We start from the raw sequence: 20,967 nt of genomic DNA, 5'->3' as shown, positions 1-20,967 counted from the left end.
CTCTATTTTCAGCCACTTCTATGTACATAGTACTGCTACAGGTTGATACGTTTCAAGAACTGATGATCTCCCCACCAGCTGGAGTTTGCACAGATCCTTTTTCACTGTGGTATCGGGGGTTTGTCTATTTTGTTGTATTCCCAAAACAAAGCTCAAATGACAGGCCCAAAACAATTCTTCCAGCTGTCTTTCATGTTCATTATTTTCATCCACATCCTAGCAGAGCCATTTTCCTTGCAACATTAACCTAGTTGAAGTAAATAAAAAAACTGCCAATTTGATTTGAAGACATTTTTGTCCTGTCAAGGAGCAGAAGATTAGGTACATACTGTAATCTTAGTAAAACAGGTGTGTGAGATCATATTTAGAAATCTGGTTTTGACCTCTAGTAACCTCTACTTAGTTACAATTAGGGCTGGATAGAACATTTCCAACTAAACAGATTTTCATCAAAATATGTCATTTCATCATAACTGAAATGTTTCATGGAGAAATATCAATTTTGATGGGACAGTTTCTGAGCTCCAGGGTGCTCTGACTCCACAGAGAGACCCAAATAAAAAACCCGATCTTTTTGATCTGAAAATGGATGTTTCAACAATTCTGTTTTGCAAAAACTGTTGAAAGGTTTTATTTTCATTGCAATGCAAAACAACAACAAATTTCAACGAGTTGAAAGTAGCCACAAAACAGAACAATTGTCCTCTGGCCAGCTCTAATTGCAATGACAGCTCTAGAAGTGTTTGCAAAAAGATTTTAGACACAAGTCTCAGGGCCACTCAGAAAGAATACAGAGGCCCCTCTACTTTCTATTTGAGAGGGATGCATTTTTCTTCCTGGGAATAACAAAGATTTCTAGAACCATAAGAAAGCTGACTAGTCATCAACACACTACTGAGAACTGTATGAGCCTATGGGGCAACAATTTCTCATTAGAAAATCCATGCTCGTGCTGGAGAGCCTTTACAGTTATTCATCTAAGTTTTCAGGGCCAAAGAAATCAGCACTCCTTTAATCCTGTAAACCCCCTGGACTTCACTGAAGATGTGCAGGCTATCGCTCAGCATATAATTTGGGCCCTGCTCAGTGATGGAAGATTTAAACCAAGAACATGGTAACTCTCTTGAATGTAAGAGACTATATTTTTGCTTTGTAAAAGAATAAAGAGAAGTTATTCTGGTGGCAGGATACAGGCAGTCTGGTGTCATGAAGAAAAGGTTTTTTTTTCCTCCTCTCATGAAAAGCATCTGGCAGACTAGCTCATTAAACTTGGATTTAACCAGTCTTGCTTATTTCTACGAGAACAACCAGTAGCCAACAAGATCACTGAATGGGATCCATTCTGAAACCAGAATAGTAGAGATGAAGCACATGAAGAAAAGCAGCATGGAACTGCAAAATTTATCTCCCCAGGCAGTTTTTGCAACTGTGATGGTGGGTGAGGTCTGTGTGAGTGAAAAGATCAAACTGAAAACCAGGGATAAAGATGAGTCCACAGGTCAGCGACCAAGAGAGATGCAGTCCTGGGATTAGGGAGTGATATTATAGGCAGGACTTTCAAACACACTCTTTACTGACCTCTCTCTACTTTTGACTTAGCATTGGCCTTTCTCTACTCCAATCAGTTCTTGAAAATCCCACCCTAAAACAGCAACTATAAAAAAGCTTTCTAACTCTAATGGTAGTTAAACTTTGGAATAGGCTTCCCAATGAGGCTGTGGAATCCCCATCATTGGAAGTTTTTAAGAGCAGATTGGAAAAAACACCTGTCAGGGATGGTCTAGGTTTACTTGATCCTACCTCAATGCAGAGGCTAGACTTGATCACCTCTTCAGGTCTCTTCTAGCCTTATATTTCTATGATTATTATATACAGTTAAAAGCCATCCCCCTGCCCACAAGCTTTTCACACACCTGTTTGCCAGGGTCCCAGTGTGACTCCACAATGTGGATACGTCAGTAATGGGGCATCTCAGCCTGACATTCAAAACCATAGGACTATTTTTAACACACCTTATATATAGATATATATACTCCACCCTCACAGCCGTGATCTGCAGAACACATTTTACCCTTCTTCCAGTTATTAACACGAAGGGATAGCAGCCTGTAACCTGAGGAGCATGTAATCCTGGAGGCCCAGATGATTGACTGCTAGGCAGACTTGGCAAGTCCTGGAAGCGTTTGTTCTTTTTAACTATGTTAAACTGAAGATAGTGTGCATGCTCGCTGTATACTTTTTGCTACACTAATCATTATGCACATGGGAAGTGGGTTGTAAATGGCATTAAAAGCAGTCAGAAAATGCATTAACCACAGATTCATGATAACATTTTTAGTTAGCATCTCATTTATTTCTTGCGCTCCACGATCAGTTTATCTGTATCCACCTGTTGTCTTGTCATATACTTACACTATAAACTCTTGGCGGCATTTGTTTTCTGTCTTTGTACAGCACCTAGCAAATTGGAGTCCTGTCCTTGACTAGGGGTCTTACATGTTACCCCACTATAAATATATAAAACCCCTCATTATTCATTTTTTCAGTTTGTTCCTGCCTAACACACCCTCCTTTGAAATTTATTTCCAGACAGGAAATGTTTTACTTGATTTTCAGGCTCTTGGTCTTACTATGAAGGTTCAATAACTGGTTCACATTGATGGTTGAAACCAGCTTCCCTTTATAAGCCCAGTCTTCTTTCCTCCACTATAACTTCCTCCTAGAGAAGCTTAACTTTCTGCAATTGTGCAGATCACATCTCACCCCAGGGTGGAATTGTTCTAGGGAGTTTAATTCCAAACGTTCATTTTGAATTTTGGGTTTTTTGAAAATTTACTTGTTCACTTCTTAAAAAATTAAAAAACTTTTCTCAGTGAATTTCCAAAATGATTTGGCCTAGAAATAATGATTCTGTGGGGGTGGTGACCTTGTTGAGAAGCAACTTTTACTTCCCAAAAAAAAAGGATGGAGGGTGGATGCGAAAAGATAAGTTATTTTGAAGTGTACTAGTATAAAGAGCAACTTTTATACCTCTCAACTGATTTTCTGCCTCCAGCTGCTGAGCAAAGTGGGCAAGGGCACGGATTGGAAACAGCCCCAGAAGAAGTGGGGGTATAGAACCAGGAAACATGGCATGAGGGTAAAGGCAAAATGAACCAGGCTCCCTAGTGTCAGACTGCAGAAAGGCTGAGGGAAGCATGGAAGGAGCAGGACATTGATCAGGCATGTAGGAGGGAGATAGGAGGCAACAGGAGAACTTAGGAGCATGGGGGGTGGGTGGGAGGGAAAGGGTAGTAAAAGAGGGCAGGAGAGAGGAGAGTTATAACACAGTAATGTAGAATTACACATTGGGGAAGAAAATATCTGGTAACACTTTTTCACCTTATAGGACATAGCAATTCCTAAGAAAACCCACTGGCTGCCTCTCTCCAGAAGAGACTCTAGCCACCCTTTGGGACTCTGCTGTCACTTACAGGGTGAAGGAAGCACTGCACCCAAGGACTGGTGGTACAGCAGAGCCTGATGCCACTTTGCATGTCATGTATATTCTTGTATAATATACTTTGGTCCTTAATTATTGCAAAATGTAGATTAAAAAAAAGCAACCAAATGCTAGGAAAATTTTATTGCTTTCAACATGATTACTTCTATTTGCTCAATCTCGATTTATATTTGCAATCTTTGTTCAGTGCCTACATACACTATAATCATTTTTTTCTAAAATTCTGTTGCGTGTGGGAGGGCTACTCGCTCTGGAGAGTTTTATCGCTCTGGAAAGTGACTGATCCAAAATCTGCCATTGTTTTCAGATCAGAGTTGACCTTCTGGTTGCAGACTATCAGTCTGAGACACTCTTAAAAAAAATCCCAATTTGCTGAAGAGATTTGTAAACAAAAGTTAAAGAGTGCTCAGGTTAGAAACGCGTTGCAGTTGAGTCCCAACAACACCCAGAAATAATATGACCCTTAACATGAGAGTCTGGAAGTGAACAGTGAGGGCTCCAGCCACATTGGCCACTGCCTAACAATCATCATTACTGCCCCCCACCACTACCCAGGAAGCAAACATTAAGTTTGTGTGGATGTTGTAAACCAGCTGGAGTAATAGCATGACAACATATCACCCCCTTAGAAACAAACAGGTCAATATCACTTGCACTGTCTGGCAACATGGGCAGGCACTCCCCCAACTACACTGTATCTAGGTTAATTTATTCAGTGACAGACTCCACAAATATGATCTCTTTGAGCTTACTTCAGCTCCAGCTGAAGTCAATGGGAGTTTTGTCCTTGAGTAAAAGCAGGATCGAGTGTGACACAGAATCCTTGGCAAAGGGTCCCCTGTTCTGTGCAAACAACACCTCAGACCTGACAAACTCACTACACCAGCCACATCACAATGTGTCAAGATTCATAATCACTGTGAAATCTACGTACAGGTAATAATTGAGTAATAATATACTGAAAGTATGCTTTATGGACTTGAAATAAAAGTTAGTCATCAGGGAATAATGTCTCTGTGATGGCACATTTAAGCAGGAAGGAGTTGTCACCCTACCCTGGGTAGCCAGAACCAGCTGTCTAGCTTTGCTCCATCCCAAGACTTTAAATGGAAAACCCCCAGAGACAACTGCAAACAATCAAAACCATTCAGGGTAAAAAAAAAAAGGAAAATTACAACCAACAAAGAATCACCCTACCTATGAATAAGACAAAAGCCTCTTTCAGTACAACACAGGGTGGGGAAAGGCACTCTTGATCCTTTTATTGAGGAGACATCTTGAGAAGCAGGGATGTTCATGTGAAAAATTGGATCCTGGTTGCTATGAAGCTAGCCAGCTAGCTCTGTAACAGACTGAACTGGGAGTAGAGGGGCAGAACCTACTTTATTAGATAGGAAAGGTTTAACAGTTAGTAAGTATAGACCCAGGTTCACATTTTATTCTTTTGTTTTGTAACAATTTGTTTCCATCATTCCCTCTTGTTTCTAGTAGAATCTCTTTCCTAAGTAAACCTCCTTTTGTCTCATTACAAGTGCGGTGTGCTATACAGGAACAGTGTACAAGGTAAAGCTGGGGTACACTGCACCTTTGGGGGCAGAGGATCTGTGACTTCTGTGAGTAACCAGTGTCAGGGATTGTATAGCACAGGGGAACACTTCAAAGAAACTCAGAGATTGGGGTGTGCTTCTTGCTAACCTGCAAGGCAAGGCCCACAGGAAAGGGCCTGAATGACAGAGCTGGTGGTGTTAGGAAGCTGACACCCACCTTGGCACATGCAAGACTACCTCAATGCTGAAGGAAGGAGGTAACACGATAACTCACTGTCCTGGGTGCCCCAAGAACCATCACACTGGGTTTTTATTGGGAAGGATATAGGACAGGGGTCGGCACCCTTTCAGAAGTGGTGTGCCAAGTCTTCATTTATTCACTCTAATTTAAGGTTTCGCATGCCTGTAATCAGGGCCAGCGCAACCCATTCGGCAACCTAGGCGGTTGCCTGGGCACTACAATGGGGGGCGGCGACCGCGGTGGTATTTCGGCAGCAAGACCTTCCGCCGCCTCTGTGGGGGGCGGCATTTCGGGGAGGGACCTTCCGCTGCCTAGGGCGGCAGAAAAGCTGGCGGCGCTCCTGCCTGTAATACATTTTAATGTTTTTAGAAGGTCTCTTTCTATAATTATTGTGGTATATAAAGTAAACAAGGTTTTTAAAATGTTTAAGAAGCTTCATTTAAAATTAAATTAAAATGCAGAGCCCCCCGGATCGGTGGCCAGGACCCGGGCAGTGAGAGTACCACTGAAAATCAGCTCACGTGCCGCCTTTGGCACATGTGCCATAGGTTGCCTACCCCTAATATAGGACCTTCCTATTTTCCAGGAGTTTAGAGCAGCTTCCCAGTCGTGAAAGTAAGCCGCAAGCTATTCATACAGACAAGAGACAGACAACAATAATCAATTAGGAAACTAATATTTTATTTAAACAGCAGGAGATGAGTAAAAACCTATGCTGCCAAGCAAGGTTTGGGTTTTTTTTCTGCCAACAATTAACAGCCAGTGAAACTACTACTAGGATTAGGGGAGGAGAAATATTCTAATGGTAGTCACTAAAATTCATATCAGTACTCACAGCAAAACCAGCAGTCAGAGAAATTCAGCAAATCAGAGTACCAACTTAAATCCAGTGAAAAACATTTTAGTTCAATAAAAATCACTCCCATATACCTAACATGCATGTAAGGAATCATGCATCTCTCTCACCTACCTGGCGTCCTTTCGTCGAAACATCACTAGAAGCCCACAACTAGACAGCAGAGCTATTGTTTTAGTGTTACTGTCCTGCAAGCACACATGGAACAGCTACTATCCTGCAACCTAATGTTTTCCTGCATTAATTCTTTGAAGAAATTTTAGTGACACAGATATTAAGTGGTGAGATGTTCTTACATGCATCAACAGTCCAAGTTTGACTTCCCTTGGTCTTGAATGCCTAGTGCCAACAGCTAAGTAGTGCAGTTTGTGGGGCTCTCGGAAATACAAAAAGAGACATCATGGCTCCTGCAGTGTGAATTCTGGATAAATTATGTGGAAACTACCCACTGACCTAATGGCACTGAACTGCCCTCTCTTTACTTGTGGGAGATGGCAACCACAAAAATGATCGTCAGTTGTGTGTGCCAGTCAGCAGTACCTCCCCAGAGGAAGTGTACATGCAGCCAGCCCTGCCTGAAGACATCCAGCAGGAGAGGAAACCCTATCAAACAGCTCCATTCAAAAAGCAGGATGGTATCAGTTCTAAATACGCTCTAGCTAGAAGCTGGTTGACTAGCAGACATGGGACAGACAACAAAACCCAAACACATGGTGTCACACAAAACATGAAACATTTGAGAAGTCTGTACACAGTACTATGCAATAGGATGGGCAGAGGACTCCACCCATTTGAACCATATTAAAATTGTTCATGGGTAGCCCTGATCACTTTTTATTCCTTTCTGGATTTCATGTTAACATGCTATTGCTTTGGTAGCTGTACCTAGAAATGCATGGCTGAAAAGAATTTGGCCGAACAAGCAACCAGAAAGAAAAGTCTCAAGGACCAACTCCTTCAGCCATTTGCATTGGTATGTGAGGAAAGGCCATCCTTCCATTTCACCAAGCTTTTCATGTTGATTTTTGAGTCAATGTGCAAGTGCAAATACTTAACAATATGTGGCACAGTTGGTCTCAGTCATAGGACCTCTTCCAAGTTATTTACACTCAAGAGTTTTCTTCTCTGATTCAATCTGCCAAAACAGAATTGTACAACAACACCCTGACCCTGCAAGTTCTTTCATGTAACTCTGGAATTAGCACTGCCTTGGATAGCAAACTAATAAATTATTCCTGCAACAAGTGACTATATCTTAAAGGGATGGAAAATGCCACAGTTGGGATTCAGCAGGACTCTCTGATTCTAGATCTTTAGCTGTGCAAAGAGGGAGAGGGTCAAGTATCTGTTTTAATATTATTGTAGTTGCCTCACCAAGAAGTGTGGGTTTTCCTAAGTGGGGGGTGAGATACTCTGCCTGAGGGTGAAGTCATTTTACCAGGTTTCTCATGATATTTAGAGAAGACCCTCTGTACCCTGATCCAAAATGGTTCCAGTGGTTCATATAGTGGAAAAGCTGGTACAGTTTGAGTCGTTTCTCAAACCCTGGAGCTTTGGGAATTTTACTGTGGTAAGCAGAGTAAAAAGAGTTGCTGAAGCCACCAAACATCCCAGCTATCGCAAGTTCATATTCTGAATGACCATAGAAGGAGGCAGGGTCAAAAATAATGGGGCCAGAGTCATCCTCAGCTACATTTCCTCCCCACAGATCCCCATGAAGGAGAGCAGGAACGATCTCCATGTCACAGAACAAACTGGGTATCTTCAGCTGGGGAGGGAAAAGAAAGCAAGAGTTACCAGTGAAATGCCTCAAGATGAAGAATGGTGGGGTGTGAGTTACTTTAGACAGCAGATGTTGAAATCACCAGAGTAAGCATACACACACATATAAAGGTTACAAAATATGAATTCAACATTCTTAAAAATTAGCTGGTTAACTGCCAATCAAAACAGACTGGTGCCTTTTGACATTTAAAATTAAAAACTTCAGAGGGGGATCAACATGGTTTCTACTTTTACCGAATCATAGATACTAGTCATTGAAGACCATAGTCATCCAATCGTATATCCCATCCCCAAGCCTGCAATACAGGGGAATGTCTCAGTTAAAGATTCCATCTTGTATTTTTGTCATTTCTTCCTAACTTCAGTATGTGTCATAACCGCTTTTCAGTGTTATAAAGTCCAAAGCTAAAAATTCACTCAGTACGCCAAATTTAGCCAGTTGCAAACAAATTCAAAGATACTGCTCCACTGGAAGAAGGGGTAAGAAACCTCCTATTATCCATGAGTAGAGGATGGTGTCCCTAGCCTCTGTTTGCCAGAAACTGGGAATGGGTGACAGGGGATGGATCACTTGATGATTACCTGTTCTGTTCATTCTCTCTGGGGCACCTGGCGTTAGCCACTGTTGGAAGACAGGATACTGAGCTAGATGGACCTTTGTTCTGACCCAGTATGACCATTCTTATGTTCCACAAAATAGTGAGAAAATAGCTAAAAGTGCATCCACTCAAAAAGTTGAATGCAACTCTTACATGAAATGGTGGTGCTCTTGAGTAACCCATGGCATTCCCCTATGTGTGTTTCAGGTAGTAAGCACGTACCACTCCCAGTCCAGAGAATAGGAATTGTGAACTTGAACTAAGATCTCTTGACTGGCAATGCAAAGCACTACCCAAAGAGCTAGCCTATACGGATTTGCTTTAGAGTGTAGCATTGGGGGACACTGCATGAAGCCATTCTACCTCCACATAAAGGGTGTTGTAGGTCTTTGGGAATATATGTTCGTTTCTCCCAAAATCCTAAAACATTCCAACAGAAGGTTGGAGCTAATTTCTTTATTAAAAGAAAAACCAACTAACCCACACCTAGCTATCAATAAATTAAAAGTCACAGGGAGCTCTTCTACCTGAAGCTGTGCCCAAAGTTCTCTTGCCTCCCTGTCTCCTGAATTCTTTTCAACCATATCCATCTGGGGCTGGATTCGCTGCCTGGCATAGAAAGTTACCCAGTCATTCTGCCAGTCATTCACCTGGAAAAGCAGGAGCAGAGGTTAGGCATTGGACACACAACATACGACAGGGTAGCATTTTTTAAATATAGCCTTTGAGGAAATAAAACAATTTGTGCCTAGGCCTGGTCTACACTGGGGGGTGGGGGCGGTCGATCTAAGATACGCAACTTCAGCTACGAGAATACGTATCTCAGATCGACTTAGAATCACTTACTTCGCGTCCTCGCGGCGCGGGATCGACGGCCACCACTCCCCCGTCACTCCGCTTCCACCTCTCGCCATGGTGGAGTTCCGGAGTCGACAGCAGAGCGATCAGGGATCGATTTATCGCGTCTACAATAGAGGCGATAAATCGATCCCTGATAGATAGATCACTACCCGCCGATCCGGTGCGTAGTGTAGACATACCCTTGATGTCTGTCTAGTGCAAGGTGTTACTATTTCAGTTGTCTATTCTAACCAGTGTTCAGGAAAGGTTCAAGTCTTCTTTAAAATCTCATTCATTGAATAAAAGCAACAGCAGAGATATCACAGGTAGCCAAACCCTGTAGCATCAAACCCTGTCTTGGGCTTTTGCTTTCCAAGCTATCTGGAACATATTAATTCCTAGTGTAACTCCACTGAAATTAATGGAGTTACATCTAGAATAATCTTGGCCCTTTGTGTTTTCCAAAGCAAAGCAAAAACTCATCTCTTACAATCCAAACATTTGCTCTTCCACAATTAGAAAAATGTATAGCAAAATCTTAAAGTGTTACATTTAAATCCCTAAGAATGTAAAACAACAGAAATGCCAATAGGTTAAATAAGTTCCAAGACTTAAGCAGAACCTACTTGTGGGAGATAGCCACAACAGGTGACTGTATGAAAGCCAAATCGATCCACGAACTGGATGTCTGTTTGCCCCTCACTTTTACCTTGCAAACCAAAAAAATAAAAACATAGATTACAAAGATTATAAGTATTTGCAGTGTAGGTAGGCTTTAAATCAGATGGAGATACAGTAGTTTGCTGGTAGCAGACAGCTTACAATGCAGTATCTTTATTAAACTGCCTTCAGTTAACTTTAGGACAAGATTGAAATGTTTAAGTTTTAATCTTAATCACATCATCTGGTGATATATCGCCTCGGAAACAAAGCTTTTGTAGGTAATGATCTGGAATAAATAGTGGGGACAGCAAGTCTAAGAAATATTTTGCCCACGAAAGAGATAAAGAGCTTTTTGCTATTTGTGAATCTTGTTTCAAATACAAAAAGGAATTTGTTCCAAGTTTATTTGCATGACAGTGTTATTGGAGCCAAATACATGTTCCTGAAATAACAAGGTCATTTTAGCAACTGCCTGTTTTACAGGTTATCTGTTAACTAGCTTAATGTCATTAAATTTACAGACAACTATGTACTGTACCAACAGTGTTCCCCTCTTCCTTCAACTTCTCTCCAAGTTTCTGGTTGTGAAGGTGGAGATCAGCCAACTGTGTTCCAAGCTTTGCTGAATGCCTAAGAAACCAAAATAAGTTCTTTTAGCATCACTGAATCATATAGTAAGCAGTGAATTCACATCTTGATATGCAGGGAATTACTCATGTACATTTGCTGGGAACTTTTCCACATGCTCTATCTGAAGCAAAGACATCCTTTTGAGGAGGGGAAAAAGGCTTAAGACCAACAAGTTCTGAAAATTGCATTTATTAGGACACAATGGCTATTTCTCACAATGTGACATTGAAATGAAAGTGAGAGAAACCCTATTACAAAGTAATTACTGCAATACAACATTTCTGCTATGTATTAGCTCTACATGAGGCCTGTACATTTAATAATCAGCCTGTGAGAAGATCATGCATCATATAGCCTATTAGTTTTTGTACCTCCAGATACATTCTAGAGGCAGGGGATAAGTTGGATTTACTCTTTCCTGGGCTCTACCTTCTGCTAAAGTGTCTATTCTTTTCATCATTTCATGCCTCATTTATTGCAATTTTAAGGCTCTCCGAGACCTCTGCTCTCAACATCAGAGACCAGAATGCTAAAGCTAACTGCTCTCACCCTCCAGGAAACAAGACCAAATCTCCTGTAGCACCTTCACTGGCTTCCTATCTATCTCCAAACAGAATTGAAAGTTATCCTTCTGCTTAAAACTCCATATGAATTTGCTCCTCTTGACTTCTGAGCTCATATCCGTCTCCTCTGCCCTCTCATTCTAACCCTCCATTCTTAGACTTTTTCCAAGTACAAGCTCATATTCTCTAGAAAATTTTGCAACTCCTCCCACAAGATAGAAGCCTACCATGTAATACTCAAGATACTAGCCTCCCAAGTTACCTTATGTTCACTCTCTTAGTCTTCACCTGCCACATCAGCTCCCTGAATCCAGTGCATTGTCATCTCTTCTCGTTGTTCCTGTTCTAACACGGGGCCTGATCATACCTCTGAAATTAGTACATCAAGGGTCATATTCATGCTCATCTCTCCCCAACTTTCACAGAAAGGGAGTTCAGCCTTTGCAGCAGGATCCCTTTGATTCCCTGGACCTCACAGCGGGCTCCCCATGAATCTGAGCATCTGCCGAGACAGCAGGGGGCAAGAGGAGGAGTGAGCAAACTGAGCAGACATGCATCTCTATCACCTGAGCCCAGCACAGATCAAGGAGGATCTGTAGCGCGACCAAACACTATTACATTTCTGCAGCCCTGCTACTTGATGGGCTCTCTAAGCCAGCTGCAGAAGCCCAGAGGGGTGAGGAGGGCACAACTCAGCTCCCTGATGGAACAACTGAGAACAACCTCCATAGTGGGTTTTCTTCCAGGAAAGGGGACAATCAGACCCTCAGATTTTAAGCTATCAATATTCAGGACACAAACTTTATCTATCTGGAAGTGCAATGTACACCCCTCCTGTGCTATAGAAGAAACAATAAATAGTGCTTCATATCCCCCAAAGGTGAGAATCACACGGCAAGATGATCTCATAGCTCTTTTCCCTAACTCCCACAATTCTTACTCTGAAATCTTCATAAGAACAGCCATACTGGGTTAGACCAAAGGTCCATCTAGCCCAGTATCCTGTCTTCCGACAGTGGCCAATGCCAGGTGCCCCAGAGGGAATGAATAGAACAGATAATCATCAAATGATCCATCCCTTGTCACCCATTCCCAGCTTCTGGCAAACAGAGGCTAGGGACACCATCCCTGCCCATCCTGGCTAATAGCCCCTGATGGACCTATCCTCCATGAACTTATCTAGTTCTTTTTTGAACCCTGTTATAGTCTTTGCCTTCACAACATCCTCTGGCAAAGAGTTCCACAGGTTGACTGTGCATTGTGTGAAAAAATACTTCCATTTGTTTGTTTTAAACCTGCTGCCTAATAATTTCATTAGGTGACCCCTAGTTCTTCTGTTATGAGAAGGATTAAATAACACTTCCTCATTTACTTTCTCCACACCAGTCATGATTTTATAGACCTCTATCATATCCCCCTTTAGTCATTTATTTTCCAAGCTGAAAATTCCCAGTCTTGTTAATCTCTACTCATATGGCAACCGTTCCATACCCCTAATAAATTTTGTTGACTTTTTCTGAACCTTTTCCAATTCCAATATATATTTTTTGAGATGGGGTGACCACATCTGCACGCAATATTCAAGATGTGGGCATACTATGAATTTATATATAGGCAATATGATATTTTCTGTCTTATTATCAATCCCTTTCTTAATGATTCCCATTCTGTTCATTTTTTTGACTGCTGCTGCACACTGAATGGATGTTTGCAGAGAACTATCCACAATGACTCCAAGATCTCTTTTGTAAGTGGTAACAGCTAATTTAGACCCCATCATTTTACATGTATAGTTGGGATTATGTTTTCCAATGTGCATTACTTTGCATTTATCAACATTGAATTTCATCTGCCATTCTGTTGCCCAGTCACCCAGTTTTGTGAGATCCTTTTGTAGCTCTTTGCAGTCTGCTTGGGACTTAACTATCCTGAGTAGTTTTGTATCATCTGCAGATTTTGCCACCTCTCTGCTCACCCCTTTTCCCACATCATTTATGAATATGTTGAATAGGACTGGTCCCAGTACAGACCCCTGGGGGACACCACTATTCACCTCTCTCCATTCTGAAAACTGATCATTTATTCCTACCCTTTGTTTCCTATCTTTTAACCAGTTACCAATCCATGAGAGGACCTTTCCTCTTATCCCATGACAGCTTTCTTTGCTTAAGCATCTTTGGTGAGGGACCTTGTCAAAGGCTTTCTGAAAATCTAAGTACACTATATCCACTGGATCCCCCTTGTCCACATGCTTCTTGACCCCCTCAAAGAATTCTTGTAGATTGCTGAGGCATGATTTTCCTCTACAAAAACCATGTTGACTTTCCCCCCAACAAATTATGTTCATCTATATGTCTGACAATTTTGTTCTTTACTATAGTTTCAACCAGTTTGCCCAGTACTGAAGTCAGGCTTACCAGCCTGTAATTGCCAGGATCACCTCTGGAGCCCTTTTTAAAAATTGGAGTCACATTACCTATCCTCCAGTCATTTGGTGCAGAAGCTGATTTAAATGATAGGTTACAAACTACTGTTAGTAGTTCTGCAATTTCACATTTGAGTTCCTTCAAACTCTTGGGTGAATACCATCTGATCCTGATGACTTTTTATTGTTTAGTTTATCAATTTGTTCCAAAACCTCCTCTAATGACACCTCAATCTGCAACAGTTCCTCAGATTTGTCACCTGAACAGAATGGCTCAGGTTTGGGAATCTCTCTCACATCCTCAGCCATGAAGACTGATGCAAAGAATTCAATTACTTTCTCCGCAATGGCCTTATCTGCCTAAAGTGCTCCTTTAGCCGCTCAATCGTCCAGTGGTCCCAATGGTTGTTAAGCAGGCTTCCTGCTTCTGATGTACTTAATTTTTTTGCTATTACTTTTTGAGTCTTTGGCTTTTATAGCCTCTTTAATCTCCGTGAGCATTTCATAGTCACTATCACCATCCTGGTCAGGTGGTCGGTAATATATCCCTACTACTATATTCTTATTATTAGAGCATGGAATTACTATCCATAGAGATTCTATGGTACAGTTTGGTTCATTTAAGATTTTTACTTCATTTGATTCTACGCTTTCTTTCACATATAGTGCCACTCCCCCACCAGCATGACCTGTTTTGTCCTTCCAATATATTTTGTACCCGGGTATTACTGTATCTCATTGATTATCCTCATTCCACCAAGTTTCTGTGATGCCTATTATATCAAAATTCTCATTTAATTCAAGGCACTCTAGTTCACCCATCTTATTATTTAGACTTCTAGTATTTGCATATAAGCATTTTAAAAACTTGTCACTTTTTAGCTGTCTGTCATTACATGCTGTAGTTGAACGGGACTCTTTTTCATTAGACTGTTTCTCATCAGATCCTACCCGTATTTTATCATCTTACATCCTCTCCTCCTTACTACGACAGACAATTTCCATTAATAGATCCTCCCCTAAGGGATGTGTTTGTCTGAACCACCTGCTCTTCTGCACCTGTCGGCTTTCCCCCAGCCCTTAGTTTTAAAACTGCTCTACAACCTTTTTAATTATAAGTGCCAGCAATCTGGTTCCATTTTGGTTAAGGTGGAGCCCATTCTTTCTGTATAGGCTCCCCCTTTCCCAAAAGTTTCCCCAGGTCCTAATAAATCTAAACCCCTCCTCCCTAGACCATTGTCTCATCCACGCATTGAGACCCTGCAGTTCTGCCTACGTAACTGGCCCTGCACATGGAACTGGAAGCATTTCAGAGAATGCTATCATGGAGGTCCTGGACTTCAATCTCTTACCTAACAGCCTAAATTTTGCCTCCAGGACCTCTCTCCTATCTTTCCCCATGTGATTGGTACCTACATGTATCACGACCACCGGCTCCTCCCCAGCACTACACATAAGTCTATCTAGGCCAGAGGTGGGCAAACTAAGGCCTGGCCCTTGAGCTCCCTCAGCTCGCTGTGCCGCTAGCACTCCGGGCAGCAGGGCTGCGAGCTCCTGCCGGGCAGCACGGCGGCATGCCTGGCTCTGGTCGGGCGGCGCGGCTGCCAGTCCTGGTGCTCTGAGAAGCATGGTAAGGGGGCAGGGAGTGGGGGGGTTGAAAAAGGGGCAGAGGGTCCCAGGGGGCAGTCAGGGGACAGGGAGTGGTTTGATATGCGTGGGAGTCCTGGGGGGCCTGTCAGGGGGCGGGGGTGTGGATAGGGGTTGGGGCAGTCAGGGGACAGGAAGCAGGAGGGGGTTGGATGGATCAAGGGTTTTGAAGGGGGCAGTCAGGGGGCGGGAAATGGGAGGGGGTCGATAGGGGGTGGAGGCCAGGCTGTTTGGGGAGGCACAGCCTGCCCTACCTGGCCCTCCATATAGTTTCGGAACCCCAATGTGTCCCTCAGGCCAAAAAGTTTGTCAACCCCTGACCTAGATGTCTCGAGAGATCCGCAACCTTTGCACAAGGCAGGCAAATCACCATATGTTTCTCCCGGTCATCGCAAACCCAGCTATCTATGTTTCTAATGATTGAATCCCCCATAACTATTACCTGTCTCTTCCCAATAACTGGAGCTTCTCTTCAGTTTATGATTGATTCATGGTATAAAAGTATTGTGAGATACTAAGGGGCACCATATACAGAGTGCAACTTCCCCTCCTGTCCCAGATCTAGCGAAAAAAAAACAACATATCAAAATGGATTTTCATCCCCAAAACAAGTAATTTAAATGGTTTCCCTTAAATCTAAATTTCTGGTCACAGCAAGAAGCAATGACACAATTAGAATTTACCTGTTAAGACTCCTCATTTCCAAATGCTCCATCACAAATAGAGTGCTGCCTCCTGGCACGTCTATAACTTTGATGGGTTTGGGCACCTTTACTGTCTGTGTTTGTAGGATGGCTGACAAACTTTCCATTTCTCCCTCAAACATTCTTCTGGCCTGTCAAATACAAAGGAAAAGCGTCACTCCCCTTGAATGCTCTTATGGCTAAATGAAGGGTCTTTCCCCAAGTAAACATTTTAAACAGAGAATAGCTTGTTTTTTGCTAGAGCAGGTACAAGATACCTGCGGTCCAAAGTTGTGATACCTACACTGCTAAGTCTGACCTATAATAATTTCAGAATTACAGAAATTCCTATTCATAAACCTGCCCCTATAGAAGCAGTGTGGCTTCTAGCATTTTATAGGGTCAGGCAAATAACTCAACAATTGAATCAAAGCCTGGGTCACACATCGGAGGCTCTATCTCCATTCATGGAACAGAGTTCACATGCATACTGCTGACAAAAATACTGTGTTAACGTGATGTGCAGCATCTGAGTAGAAAAATGGATACAATCAATAGGTACATTAAAAGGACGGTGTTAGGTGTTGGTATTCTGTGCAGTTTTGCACAAAATTAACAGTCTACCTAAAAGTCTAGCTACAAGTATTAAAATAGCTGCTGCCATCCCTTAAATTTGTGTTCTCAGCAGAAATATGAAGAATGACTTTGTGGCTAACCTGCAGCTGTGATGTTCTTTCAAGTGAGAATCTAGTCAAGTTATAACTTTAGGTCCTTATTCTGCCAATGCCATACATGTTGAGTAGTACTTACTCTCCATTGACTTCAATGGGACTAATCACATAAGTAAATACTACTCAAAGAGAGAAAGGGCTGGACAAAAGGTCTCTTAGAGAAGCTGAAGTCTATGCTATAAGCATTAATGAAACTAATTAAATATAACTGCCTAGTGAATAAAATAGCAACAGAACAGTTTGGGGCCAGATACAGGAATTAAAGTCACAGGACAAACTGCAGTGGGCATTGATTACAAACTCCCCAGACTGGAGGCAAGTAAGAATTCTTGGATTATCTATTAAGGAGTTTGATACTTTATGATTTACAAATCCCTACACTGGTTAAATAAAATTGTATCTCTGCCTGAAATATTATGCCAGGCTTAAGCCAGTTGCAAATTTTGATAGAGTAAATAACTAAAAACAAACATTTATAATACAACTGCTGATATAGCAGTAATTCTGCTGTAATTCTGAAATTATTATAGGTCAGACTTAGCAGTGTAGGCATCACAACTTTGGACCGCAGGTATCTTGTACCTGCTCTAGCAAAAAACAAGCTATTCTCTGTTTAAAATGTTTACTTGGGGAAAGACCCTTCATACACAGCACAGCATTATAATACAGTCAGGTGAAGTTTGCTTTCATCAGCACTCTGCATTTATAGACACATGCAAAAGCATAGAAAACAGTGGCCAACTGAATAGCAAATTAATCCAGGTCTTCTGACTTTTTTGTTTAAAACAACACCTCTCCTTTATTACTCAGCACCATCCTGCTCCTAGTTCTCTCAAGCACTCCCAAATGTGCTGAAAGAATTATTGCCAAACAGAATGTTGTATGTATTAACTGAGGCCCAAATGGAAGTACTAGGTTGCCATCACTATTAGGTGCTCTAAGTCTACTACTAGACAACAAGCCCTTTCATCACCTTTCCAGCTGGGACCTCAGCATACTTGAGTGACATTTGTTACCCTGCTGCTCATACAGCCAAGCAGGAAAGGGTAGAAAGACTGGGAACAAACATAGTGGACAGCTGTTGTACTACAGGTAAATAGTTCGTGCTTTCTTGCATATGCCCATTGTTCTCCTTCCACTTAGGGCCTAAATCAAGTGTACCCTTAGAATATCTTCCTCTTATAATTTTCCTCACTTCCAACAGAAACACAGAACTAACATTCTGTATAAGACCAATGTTTCAACTAATGCACTATCCTGTCTCACACAATGGCTTATACCAGATACTGCAAAAGAATATGCAAGAAACCCCATCAAACACAATTATGGAAAACCCTGCTCCATAAGGGAAGTTTCTTCCTAAGTGCAGGCAGTTACAGACTGACTTACGTCCTAAAGAATCACAGAAACGTAGGACTGGAAGGGACCTAGAGAAATCATCTAATCCAGCCTCTTGCGCTGAGGCAGGACCAAACACCACAACAGGTGTTTAGCCTGTTCTTAAATGCTTCCAAAGACTGGGATTTCACAACCTCCCTTGGAAGCCTATTCCAGAGCTTAACTATCCATGAAGTTAGAAAGTTTTTCCTAATATTGACCCTAAATCTCCCTTGCTGCAGATTAAGCTGATTACTCCTTGTCCGACCTTCAACCAACAGACATGGAGAACAATCAATCACCATCTATCTGCTTAATAATAGATATTAACATATTTGAAGATTGTTATCAGGTCCCCTTTGGTCTTTTCTCAAGACTAAGTTGTTGTTGTTTTTTACCTTTCCTCATACATCAGATTTTCTAAAGCTTTTATATTGTTGTTGTTCTCCCCTAGACTCTGTCCAAATTGTCCACAGCTTTCCTAAAGTGTGGCGCCCAGAACTGGACACAATACTCCAGTTTAGGCCTCACCAGTGCCAAGTACCGCTGTCTTACATATGACATTCCTGTTAATACAGCCCAGAAGGATATTAGACTTTTTCGCAACTGCATCATTGTTGACTCGTATTTAATTTGTGATCCACTATAACCCCCAGATCCTTTTAATCAGTACTAGCCAATTATTCCCCATTTTGTAGTTGTGCATTTGATTTTTACTTCCTAAGTGAAGTACTGAATTTCATCTTGTTAATTTCAGAACAATTCTCTAATTTGTCATGGTTGTTTTGAATTCTAATCCTGTCCTCAAAAGTGCCTGCAACCCCTCCCAGTTCAGTGTCATCTGCAAATGTTATAAGCATACTCTTGCTCCATTATCCAAAAATACTGACTAGTACAGGACCCAGGATTATTGTAAGTAAGACACGAGAAGTAATTCTTCCACTCTACTCCACGCTGATTAGGCCTCAACTGGAGCAGTGTGTCCAGTTCTGGGCACCACATTTCAGGAAAGATGTGGACAAACTGGAGGAAGTCCAGAGAAGAGCAACAAAAATTAAAGATTAAAGGTCTGGAAAACATGACCTATGAAGGAAGATTGAAAAAATTGGGTTTGTTTAGTCTGGAAAAGAGAAGACCGAGAGGGGACACGATAACAGTTTTCAAGTACATAAAAGGTTGTTACAAGGAGGAGGGAGAAAAATTTTTCTTCTTAACTGCTGAGGATAGGAGAAGAAGCAATAGGATTAAATTGCAGCAAGGGTGGCTTAGGTTGGACATTAGGAAAAACTTCCTAATTGTCGGAGTGGTTAAGCACTGGACTAAATTGCCTAGAGAGGTGGTGGAATCTCCATCATTGGAGATTTTTAAGAGCAGGTTAGTCAAACACCTGTCAGGGATGGTCTAGATAATACTTACTCCTGCCTTGAGTGCAGGGGACTGGACTAGATGACCTCTCGAGGTCACTTCCAGTTCTATAATTCTATGATTACATCCCCAATACATTAGAAAGGATAAAGCAGTCTATTTCAGACCTTTGTAGTAAAGTGATGGGCACAATAATATCTGTAGCGAGCATTACCATTGCCTGTTATCATGAAAGACATTAAATATACCACTGTGTTGTAGTCTATGGCTAGCTGATATTGCCAGGTGCCTGATACAGATACAGCTGCTCACCTCAAGGACCACCAGATGCTGCCACCCACCCTAGCGGTCAACGAAGATAGATACTTAATTCCATCCCACCCAGAAGATGGAGTCTGTATCTCCAAGCATGTGGCATAAGCCTAACTATGCCCCAAACCAGTTCTTGGAATAGTACTGCCTTAGGCAGGCTAGCAAACATCCACCCAGCACGGTCCTTCACACAGGAATTACTAGGCATTTTGCTGCCCCTAAGCAACCTCCTGCGTGGTACAGCCAGCTCTGCAACTACTCACTCTTACACCCGAGCCTAAGCAATGCTCTCTCCAGCCAATCCTGAAAGGTGAAGCCAGCTCATTTTTAGCACGAACAGCCCTCCAATGAGTCCCATTACCCAAAAGAACTACAGGACCATCCAAGCTCCCAGTGAAACCCCTGCTCAGTATGCAAGCCCCCAGTGAGCCCCCCTGCCCAATTGCCCGCCGCTAACCCAGCCCCCAGGGGAGCCCCGGGCCCGCCGCTAACCCAGCCCCCAGGGGAGCCCCGGGCCCGCCGCTAACGCAGCCCCCCTGCACCTCCGCCTTGGAGTTGCTCTTCACATAGACCCGGCCCCCGTCGGTGTCGTAGCTCTGGCCCTGGCTGATGCAGCCGCCGCCCGAGTGGCCCGTGGGCCGCAGCACTGAGGTGCCCAGCTCCCGCTTCAGCGCGGCCTCCATGCTGCTCCCCCGGCGGCCCTCACGAGCCAGGGCGGGCGGGGCGCGCGCCGAGCAGAGCAGCTGCAGCAGCCCGGCCGCTAGGGCGCCAGGAGCCTCCGCCCTTGCTGTCACTGGGCATGCGCAGTGACAACCGCCTGAGCCGCCTAGGCAGTCACCGGCTGGAGCTGAGTCCCCGGGAGGGCGCTGGGGATTAGGGCGCGAGGCTGCCTGTTCTGGGGGAGCCGCCAGGGCTGGGGGGCCACGGCTTTGTATTGGGGGGGCAGAGAGGGACCGAGGGGGAATCATTTGCTGTGGGGCAGAAGAGAAGGGCTGAGGGGGAGGGGAAACTGCTTTGCATTGGGGCAGGCAGATAGTGACTGATCCTGGGGTCAGTGAATTGGAGGGCAGATAGGTGCTGTGGGTGGGGGAAGGGGTTGCTGCTTTACCAGGCCGGCTCCAGGCACTAGCTGAGCAAGCTGGTGCTTGGGGCGGCAGATTCATAGATTCTAGGACTGGAAGGGACCTCGAGAGGTCATCGA

The 20,967-nt window shown here is 43.0% G+C and overlaps 1 protein-coding gene across 1 annotated transcript; it reads right to left on the bottom strand.

Moving 5' to 3' along the window:
• Positions 1-5,988: 5,988 nt before the first annotated feature.
• Positions 5,989-20,529, bottom strand: LOC112119064 (ketosamine-3-kinase-like). The gene is made up of 6 exons (XM_024217610.2): positions 20,309-20,529; positions 15,982-16,133; positions 10,572-10,663; positions 9,997-10,079; positions 9,058-9,180; positions 5,989-7,914 (listed from the first exon to the last, which is right to left on the bottom strand). The coding sequence occupies exons 1-6, from the start codon at positions 20,447-20,449 to the stop codon at positions 7,576-7,578; spliced, it is 930 nt and encodes a 309-aa protein (XP_024073378.1). The 5' UTR covers positions 20,450-20,529; the 3' UTR covers positions 5,989-7,575.
• Between the last annotated feature and the right edge of the window lie 438 nt (positions 20,530-20,967).

Source organism: Terrapene carolina, unplaced genomic scaffold (assembly GCF_002925995.2).
Source record: "Terrapene carolina triunguis isolate 2854851 unplaced genomic scaffold, T_m_triunguis-2.0 Scaffold192, whole genome shotgun sequence".
Taxonomy (NCBI): domain Eukaryota; kingdom Metazoa; phylum Chordata; order Testudines; family Emydidae; genus Terrapene; species Terrapene triunguis.
Note: the sequence above shows the minus strand (reverse complement) of the source record. Positions and strands in the feature narration are given on the sequence as shown.